Raw genomic sequence first — 10124 nt, 5'->3', positions numbered from 1 at the left:
GAGGAGCGCGGCTGGGGCGGGCGGCTTCGGGCACTGCTTTTAAACCGAGAGAGAGAAGAGCTGCGGTTTGCATTACAAAAACAAAAACACGACCCGAAGGGGGGGGCGGGGNGAGAGAGAAGAGCTGCGGTTTGCATTACAAAAACAAAAACACGACCCGAAGGGGGGGGCGGGGGGGGAAAGAAAGCGGGGAGGGGGGTAGGGTGGGGGGAGTGAGGCGGCGAGCGGCAGCGTGCCCCCAGGCACTGCTGGGCAGACCTCCGCGGCGCAGCGAACAGGCGGGGGCTGCCGCCCGCCTCCGCCCGGCTTTGTCTGCGCGTCCCCGGCGCGGAGGCACCGCGGGGCGCCGCGCACCCTGCGCGCCCCGGAGCACCGTGAGTAGCGGCGGGGCGGGCGTTGACAGCGGCGGGGGATAGAACAGGGGGAGGAAAAAAGCGAGAAAAAGGAAGAGATGGAAAAAGGCGAATTGCGAAGCAGCGAGCGGTTGTTGAGCATGCTGCGCTCCGGCTTGCGCGGAGTGCCGGGGATGCTGTCCGCCTCAGCGCTCAGTGATAGAGCACCGACTAAAGCGGTTAATTTTGGCCGGGGTTCAGGCTGGAGTTTGTCGGTCTGCTTGCTGTGCCCGGCCAGGTTCGGGGGTCCTCCTGTGGGATTTCCCCAACACCGGTACGGGATGGTTCCACGGCAATATAGTGACTCCGCAGACCTTCCTAAAAGTGACACGAGAGCGTGAGAAAAAAAGTTTAAAAAAAAAAAAAAAAAAAAAAAAAGGGGAAGGAAGAAAGTACGACAGAGATTTTGACAGCACTTTCTGAAGCAGGAAATCCTTTTGCCTGATGTGTTTGAATTTTCCAAACACCGAGGAAAACACAGAGCCCCCCTCTCCCCCTCCCCACGAGAACTTTTTTGAGATGACAGAATAAACGGCTGCACCGCCGCAATATCTGATGCGTGCCAATGCTTTGTGGGGGCTCCGAGCTCAGAAATAGGAAGGCAAAGAGCTGCAGAAGTGCTGCAAAACTTGTATTGCGCTCTTGAGTGATGAGACCCACACGGCACTGCCCGGTCTGTATTTCCGTGGGCGTTTGGGGCTTACAGTAGTGAGAGCGCGACAGCCTTTGGCAGTGCAAGGGTTGTGCTGGAGAAGTTAAAGGTGTCATTGCGTTTTACAGCCTTTCTCAGAAAGGTTGGAGGGATTCGAGGTGTGTGGTGGTGTTTTTGTGTTTGTTTGGTGAGTGTTTGGTTAGAAACTTGCTGGTGGAGGAGTTAACAGCTTTCAGAGGATAAAAATGGTGTGTTTCCCATAGTTTGCTTAAAGCAGAGAGAAATTCAGGAAAGCCGTGGAAACGTTTGGTGCATCGCTGAAAGTTTTGAACACTGGATACCGCATAGGGGGAATCTTATTTTCCATCCCACACTGCGACGGTGCAGAGCGTCTGCCAGGACACAGGCTTCTGGTCTGACATGTCAACCCATGCCTCTCCGTATACACGGAACACACATGACATACTCTGGCCATACATCAGCACATATGCACAGCCCACTTGACACGCTGCTCGCTGCCAGAGCGCTCCCAGGGCCTGCTCAGGATGCAGCTCCCTTTCTGCAGCTCCATGGGGTGAAACAGCCAGAGTCACACTGTGTCCTCAGAGGGAGAGCAGCGAGAAGAATGAGTGATCACTGCGTGTGAATGGCAATAAGTATGAGATATTTCTAGGGAGCCAAAAAGAAAGAAGTCTTGGAGGAGAGGAGAGGCCGTTTTGAAATGTCTGGTCATAATGGGAGCGTTGTCACACTGCGGCACTCCCCTGTTAGCAGGGAGAGCTTGCTGTGCTTCCCAGTGCTTCATTCATAAGTCTGTGAGCTGAGCACACAGCCTGGCGCTTCCAGAATTTAAACTAGTAATTAAAAATTAAATGGCTGTAATTATCTGCTACTGTTTTAAGAAGCGCGATTTGTCTTGGAGTATCCAGCACAACAAGCTCTTGCTCGCAGCCCAGCGATAGGACTGTTTCAGGAGGGGAGGGCTGCTCCAGTTGTGTGTGTTGTCAGCAAGGTGCCTGTTTGTGGCCAGTTTGTCTTTGGGGTTTGGAGCTTTTTGGCTGCTGAAACCAGTAGGTGTGTACACAGAGCATTTATAGGAGGAAAAGAGGGCTGTGTGGGGATAAGTCTTCCTTCTCCCCCCGTTCACCCTCTTCCTTCTCCCTCCATTCACCCTCTGCTGAAAACAATTTTCTTTCTGCTTACAGAGGAATGCTCTGATTTGAAAATTGCCACAGTCTATGAAATTTCTTTGTAGAATGCACTTTAAGTGAATGTCTGGGTGCTGGTGATGGTTCTGTGGGGTAACGTCTTATTTTCACGTAGAAAATTTCTTTTCAGCTAGAAAAGTGTTTTAAATTATAGCCATTAAAAAAAAAAAAAAAAAAAAAAAAAGCCCATGCTCCTAGTGAGCAAAAATACTGTGGAAAACCTGTAATTTAGACAAGTACCTACATTAAATTTGCTCTGTGCTGCTGAAATTTAGAATCCCTTCCCATTTACAGTTTACTTTTCGCAGAACATTATTAACTTTTTGGCTTCATACGCGATCTTTTGTCAGATGCTTTTGATTTGTAATTTAGCAAAGTATAATAAACATTGCAAAAGTCATGAATTTTCCTCCGCATCCTGAGCTCTGTGGTAGGGAAACTGTGATAAAATGTGTACCTTAAGTCTTGTTTGATGATCTCTCAAAGCAAGTTTGCCTTCTGGAAATAATTTCTGGGGTTGAAGAGCATGGTATTAACAGATTTAATGTGGCTATTCAATGGATTGGTGGAGTACTATGTGAGGTTTAACAAAATGAGAGAGACAAATTGAACATCAACAAAACCTCCATCTGTGAAGAATTATACATTTAATTAGAAAAAAAAGGCAAACTTAAAAGGCCTCATTAACTAATCAGAATTCGATGTTCCTGATTTAAGATTCTTAAACGGATGAATTTTAAGTGGCTCTGCTATCCTTGTCCTTTCTCTCCCTCCCTGTGCCCACGTAGCGCAGCCCGCGCTCGAGAGACGTGAACGCTGCTTACCGCAATCGAATTATCCGCAGTGCTGTTTTTCATGCATTAAGCAGAATGTGCGTGTCGTTTATCATGGGGGGCACTTGGAGCTGGGCAGAGCGCAGGGCAGGAGGCTGACTGACAGCTCCTTTTTCCTTGGCTGAACTGGGAAGGCCGTTGTGGGGTTTGCACACTTTCTGTTTGATATGTGAGTTACGTCTCAGCGCTCTGCTTCTCCTCAAATCTGCTGGCCGGAGCGGGTGAATGGCTGAGCTGGCAAATGCCACCCAGAAATGTTTTTCTCTGTGAACTCATCGTCCTAAGTGTGGTTCCTTTACTACGTTGTAATTTTGTCCTACGCATAAAAAACTGAAAGCATGTGAAGTGTAGCATTTTGTAAACTGTAACTAATTTCACTCACATCTGTGTCTAATTGTTGTCTGCATTCGCATTCTTGAGAGTAGATTTATTTTTCCTGGACCACTCTGTGGATTCAGCTGACCAGCCTAAGTGAGGATTAGTTGTTTTAAAGTTATTTTGATTAAAGAGTCATTTTTAAATACGGTAACGTGCAACACATGGTTTAAATAATCCTTCAGACACAAAGGAATATATCCAAAGTATGTCTAATGAAAATGAAGATTGTGGATATGAACTTTCACTAATCATAGAGTGTAAGAGGACATAGAAGGTATATATTAAGGTATATATTCGATTTGCTCTGAATGAGCTGGGTTTTTTTCCTGCCCTCTCCCGTGAAACCTTAAATGAAATCTCTCTCACCCTAAACACATGTGCTCACAGATGTACATATTGAGACGTGCACAGAAGTTTTGTTATATTTTTTAATTTGGGTCAGCGAAACAGCAAGGATTAAGTGCATTTTGGAGTTCAGTGAAGTATGAATAATCCTGCAAGGCACTTAGGAAAATGTCAGTTAATTAAAACATCCATTTGAAAAAGGAAGTTTTTTCCCTGTCATAAAAGGTACATTTTAAAGGATCCTGTGCAAGAGGGAGTGAAGATAGCTCCGTAAACAAACTTAGTTCTCACCTATAATTTTTTCCAGGTGTTTAGAAGTAACAGCAGAAATGTATCCTAAGGGGCACTGCTGCGTTTTCTGGGATAAAAGATTGCAAAAATAAATCCTTCAGACAAAGTGGTCGGTTCTGAATGTATCTGCTCGTCTCGTTTGGTTTTGCAGGCTGTGATGTACTGAGGAGCACATTATGCAGAACTATAAGTACCCAGTTATAAAGAGATTGGTGTTTTCCGTGTGCTTTATTGCATGCTTCTTGCCATCATTTGTAATGTTTGGCGCTGCCCGGCAGCCCTGACCGTTGTTTAGTTTTGCTAGTAGTAATTCTGCCCATGATTAAAAACAACAACAAAAAAAAACAACTACAGACACAGAAGTAGGATTTGCTTGGATGATTTTTATGGCACTTAAAATGCCTCATCTCACAGAGCCTCTGCTCTGTGATCAGTTAAGAGATGTCAGTTCAGGTTGAATGGAGGCACACATGAAAAAGTCTCAGTGCAGACACTGGGGCGGTCTGTACCTCTCCCAGTTCAGCCTTTGTGTGCTTTGGGCTAACAGCGGCCATCAGCGTCCCCCCACCTGAGCTTATCACCTGCTGACACTCCAAGCCAGCCACAGAGCAGCTCCTGTTAGTGGGGCAGCAGCATTCTCCTTATAGGATATGAAAATCTATTACTCACCTAGTTATACAAGGAGTCATTTTATTAAACTGGAAAATTATTGCTGGCTTCCCAGTGGAACCAAATTCTTCTTTTGATGAGTGAGCTCAGAGGTAAACGTTGCAGCTTCCTACCATTTATTTAGCCAGAAGTGCTCTTTTAAGTCATTTTATCAGAAATCTCATTAGCAAGCGGAATTTTTACGAGTAAGACCTTGTGCAGTGCCGTGTGCTTTATTTTAATTTGCCATGTTTGGAGATGGGCTCGTTTTGGGGAGGGTCGTGTAACGCTGGTGTTGAGATACTGAAGATTTATGCAACAGGCAGACCTCCTTGGAAAGGACAAAACAGCCGCCGGCCTTGCCTTGCCCCTGGCGTGTGGGGTGAGGAGGCTTGCGGGGTCCCAGAAGGACTTCTGGGTGACGGAGAATCGAGGGAGAGGACGGCCAAGGCAGGGGAGGGCAAGATGCTGCCAAGATTGGAGGACTGGGAGGGAGAGGGACGTGGAGCTGCAGTGGGAAGGGGTGAGTGTTGCAGTGGGGTGGGGGGGCTCAGGGGGAGCGCTCCCACCGCTACTGGGGTCCTGCCCTTGGCGGGGTGTGCGGCGGCGAGGCTGGGGAGGAGGGAGCCCCTCTGCAGCTGTCACGGGCCCCTGATGAATCACTGTCCCGGCACTTGGCCGCCGTCCCCGTGCGAGGAGGAGGGAGAGGGACCTGAGAGGAAACAACAGGCGAGCCTTCAATTTAAAGACAATATGTCTTTCACCGGCGCCGTGCCCTCCTCCTCTCCGTTTTGGTTTAAAGGACAGAATCGTCATCTGTGGTGATGATCTTTGTTTAAATTAAGGCCTCACGTGAAAGCGGAGTAATAGAGGCTTCTGTTTGTCTCCCTGGTTTACAGGTGCAGAAGTCCCAAACCAGTTCAGATGTTGCTGTTTCCTCCAGTTGCAGGTAAGGATATGATTGAAAATTGCTATTTTTCTGCAAGTTTTTTCCTTCCCTTTCCCTCCCCCTCCTTCCTCAGGTGATAACTAAATAATTATCCCTGGTTTCCACATGAAGCATTTCAATAAACGTGGGAGCTTTGCTTCTTTCTGTGTGCCCCAAAGTCTGTCAGCTGCGAGCACATACGCTTTTTTACCACATCATTTTACTCTGTACTGAATACTGGCTTGGTTACCTCGCTGTGGGTCCGTTCTTTTTTGTGTACCTGATTTTAAGCAATAAAATACGAAACGGAGGGTTTGTGTACAGAACTTGTGATAAAATCTCAGTCAAAATGTGAAAGTTTCATGGCAGAAATGGCAATTATGTTTTAGGGTGTTTATACCGTCACTGTGGAGGGATTGCTTTATATAATTTTAATAAGCTCTCTGTAAGAGCCCAAGAATTTCTTTTAAGGAGAAAAGTTACTGCCTCAGAGTGATGCCATTTCTACTGAGAGCAATTACCTGTGCTAAGTACATCAAATAGAGTCATCAAAATTTTGGGGTATAAAGAAATAAACAAGGGGCACTGAATTTACAGGTTTCCCCAATGTATACCGAGGTGTATATCATGGCGGTGATGGCTCTTGTCTTTCTAATATGAGGCTGTTAACAACATGAATCAGACATGCTCAGCTGCTTGAGTACTCTGTAACTGTTTAACTTTTACATTGAATCTGAATTGCTCTCTTATTATTTTGACTAAACGACAGCTGCTGAGATACTGCAGAGTGCTTAGGCATACTAACACATGTATGGATTCACTGTATGTTGGTCATATCCCTTTCCAGTTGGGTACGCTTTATGTAATCCACAAAGCAAACAAGTGAGCAGACATAATACTGTTTTAATGCTGCATTTGTTTCAGCGGAAACAGAGGAACAATTAAGTAGTTTGCCAGAGTAAACACATACATCAGGAATATCTCATTCCCTGTCAGTAGATGATGGGTTTCAACAATTGCTTCGAGTATTTTATTTGGTTTAGAGGCCCATTATATTGCCACTAAGTGGTAAATCTTGAAAAAGCACAGTGTTAATTGGTCGTTAAGAGAATATAAGTCTTCATATAGTGGGGATTCTGTCTTTATACATATCTTTAAAATACAAGGGGACGTGCATGTTTCAAGTATGGTATTTTGGATTTAAATTTTATTCTTTAAGCTATGGAAATAATGCAGTCGCTCATTGTGTGTAGCATGACAGAAGTTTGAAATTAGAGAAAATCCCCTTGGAAAAAGCTGTTCATTTTTTGCTAATTATGTTGAGGATGTTGATTCGTGGCGGGCTGAGCGTTGCGTCAGTAATTCCTGTGTAATCTTTGAACATGTCACTAAAACTAGCTGCATCTTGCTTTCAGGTCTATGGAAATGCAGGATCTAGCCAGCCCACACAGCCGACTAAGTGGTAGTAGTGAATCCCCCAGTGGTCCAAAGCTTGATAACTCTCACATAAATAATAATTCCATGACACCCAATGGCACAGAAGGTGAGCTACCATTGTTTTAGTATTTTGTTGCTTGTTTCTTCTCCTTGTCACTTCAGTCCTCTTGCAGCTGGTAAGATATATAGAGGAAAATGTTTTACTGTTTGAAGTGCTATATGTTTCTATATTGCGGCACATAAATCTTGTGTTCGGTGTTTTATCAGCAGTTATTATTATCAAGTTGCAGCAACAGCTTTCCTTCCACTTTTATGTTCCTTTCAGGCGTTTTGAATGGACTGAGCAGGTAGTGCCTGTATAGCTTAGGATAGCATCCAAAGAAACCAAAAGGCAGCTTTGGTAATGAGGAGAGAGGAAGTGTTTATTGTTGTCATGCCACAAAACGCAGTCTTAAAGTCCTCCTCCACATTTCAGTATTTCGTTATGTTCATTGTTTTTGCAAGCTCCTAAGGCTATGAATATTTTGTCAGATAGACTAATAAAATGGAGTGTTGAAATTTCCTAGGGCTAGCTTGCTGCTCTGACAAAGTAGCCAAAATTCAAACAGGTGTAGTAATTCAATGGGGTAAACTGATACCTAATTTTCAAGCAGCAGTCAGGCAGTTGATAAGTTATGTTTGTTCTCGGTAGAAGACCAACAGCAGAACAACCAAACTGCTTTGCCAGTAATGACGCATAATGAAATACAGAAGGATTTATGTAATAAGCGGTGAAAATACTCCTTCCTGTAGCATTTCTATGGCAATGGTAAGAAGGATCATACGTGAGGTTTGGCTAGCTTTGTGGGCGGAGTTTTCAATCCATTGCTGAAAATTATGGCCATCTTTAAATGAAAGTTTCAATACAAATTTAAGGTGTTGTAGCAAAGAAATGCTGTTTTAAATTTGTTTCCTACAAACTGAATCATGTAAGTGCTGTCAGACGGTTGAAAGTTATAGACATGAATTGCATTCTTCCAGGAAAGGCACATGTCAGTCAAACAGATGTCGTCCCCCCTCAATTCCCCAAACATCTCTGTTATTCATTCTAATTGGAGTCCTCAGTAGTGGGGAAGGTTTATGGGTTATCAGATTAACAGGCTTTTGTGCCAGAGTTGTGTATAATTTACTTTTTACAATTGCAGTAAAAGTATTGCTGCAATCAAATTTTAAGCCATTAAAAACAACAACTAAAAAGGTAGTGTGCTTTTTTTTTTTTAAAGAATAAACAATGCACTTAATGTGTTAATGTAGTTTAGTCAGAAAAACATTTCATGCCCACAGATGATTTGTCCTTGTTTTTAATAACAAGCTGCTTCTTGTATTTTTATAACATATTGTCATGTATGTACCAGTTTTGGTACATGATAAAATTACTTGACCCTCTGAAACTAAAACCCCTCTTACTTGCAAAAGCCTCAGCAGTAAACTTCACCAGCTTTTGCACCTTCTGTTTAGTTTGTAGAGATTTCAGTAGCAAGCAAACAAGCAAAGAGAGGCACCTTACCCTGTGGCGGGGTTTTTGTTCCAAATAGCTGTTGTGTGCAGAAATACACTCTGAAAACTTGGGTGCCCAATATTGATTTGTTAGGAAATTAGTTAGGTATTTTATCTGGTCATACATCGACCTGACGTAGCAGCTAGTTCTGAAAATTATATACCAGTTTTTCAGCGGGTGTTTGAGTTAACTGAGTAAAGTAAATTAGAGCCCAGTAACTTTATTTTCCCAATGTTGGGATTTTAACACCCAGGCTTGTTCATTTGGGGGTGAGTTCTACCAGGAAAGCTAAAGCGTGGGATACGTGTTTACCTTCTGAGACAAAGCCAACCGCTTTTCTTTTGTTTGCCGTTTTTCCTCCAGGTGACATGACTCTCCTCAGCACTGCAGACTGGTTGCTCAGTGCTAGCACACAGACCGCTGCAGGTTTGTGAGCTGTGGTGGCCGCACCAGGAGTGTGCAGTCAGCATGCGTTGTGAGATGTTGTCCAGAAAGTGTCCTGAGAAATAGCTTGTGCGTGGGGATTTGGGTCAAAATGTTCCAAATATAAAATTCCTGTCTCTGATTGCTCTTAAGTGACACATAGTGAAAAGTTTTGGAAAGAAACGTAATCAAGTCATTTATTTCTGAATCAGGCCTGTACCATGAGACAAAATTTGTGAGCGAGGTGGATGCCTAAGAATCTGAAAGTGGAATTTTGCTGTTAATCAGTTTTATCTTAAGAAAATGTTTGGTTTGGGTTCTTTGAGCTGCTACACAAGCTTAAGAAAAAATGGAATGAATGCAGCCAGGGTTTCTTTATTGTTTATTTGTTTTTATTTTTTATTTTTGTTTAAATGAAGGGTGAGGTAAAATGAATTTTTCTGAATTTTTCAAGCAGAACCCTGGAATAGAAATGACAGACTGTAGGGATGCAGTCCTATGGGCTTGCCAAGCACCTTTTTACAGTGCTGCTGTGTGGTTTGCTTCTTTGATGTAACATGAAGTGAAGATGTAGGTTGCTGAAGGTTCAGATGTTGAATACAGTGTGTGAAACCAGTTTCTGATCTACTACAAACCCATTCTTGCTAGCATGAAAGAGTTTTCCTTCTCTGGTGCAAAGGAAGATTGTGAGTGAGCAGCAGGGCCTCCAGCTATTTGCATGTAATAAAAGTGTTGTAAAGATATGTTAAATTGGATTTGACTGTGGGTGTGATTTAGGCTTGTTTCCATACCCCAAAGTGCAGGATATGTTCAATAGATTAGGAAAACAAAAAACAAACACCAAAAAATGTCCCAAAGTGAAATGGCCTCATTTCAAACAAACGTTCATTAATTCCTCTAAGGCACATTTTCAGGCTTGTCTCTTATTGATGTTGTTCTACAAGAGGATGTGGTTGGAAGATAGCTCACTGTTATGAGCTAATATTTTTAGCTTCACACTTAGTGGTAAATTTTCAAAGCACTGAATGGGGATTTATGTCTATGATTGAATC

General features: G+C 43.6%; 1 protein-coding gene across 11 annotated transcripts in view; it reads left to right on the top strand.

Annotated features, from left to right (window-relative positions):
- Positions 1 to 261: 261 nt before the first annotated feature.
- Positions 262 to 10124, top strand: part of EYA1 (EYA transcriptional coactivator and phosphatase 1) — an 85244-nt gene continuing 75381 nt past the window's right edge. For 2 of the 11 annotated variants that reach the window (XM_032442755.1, XM_032442754.1), the window contains exons 1-3: positions 263 to 374; positions 5647 to 5696; positions 7091 to 7218. In XM_032442755.1, coding sequence (XP_032298646.1) covers positions 7095 to 7218 — 124 coding nt within the window. In that variant the 5' untranslated portion in view covers positions 263 to 374; positions 5647 to 5696; positions 7091 to 7094. Of the gene's footprint in view, positions 375 to 5345; positions 5697 to 7090; positions 7219 to 9012; positions 9076 to 10124 lie in introns of those variants that run through there. The other 9 variants (XM_015855759.2, XM_015855757.2, XM_015855762.2 and 6 more) reach the window with 7 other exon arrangements.

Source organism: Coturnix japonica, chromosome 2, assembly GCF_001577835.2.
Source record: "Coturnix japonica isolate 7356 chromosome 2, Coturnix japonica 2.1, whole genome shotgun sequence".
NCBI classification, from domain to species: Eukaryota; Metazoa; Chordata; class Aves; order Galliformes; family Phasianidae; genus Coturnix; species Coturnix japonica.
The sequence above is the reverse complement of the archived record's forward strand: the minus strand, read 5'-3'. Positions and strand labels throughout refer to the sequence as shown.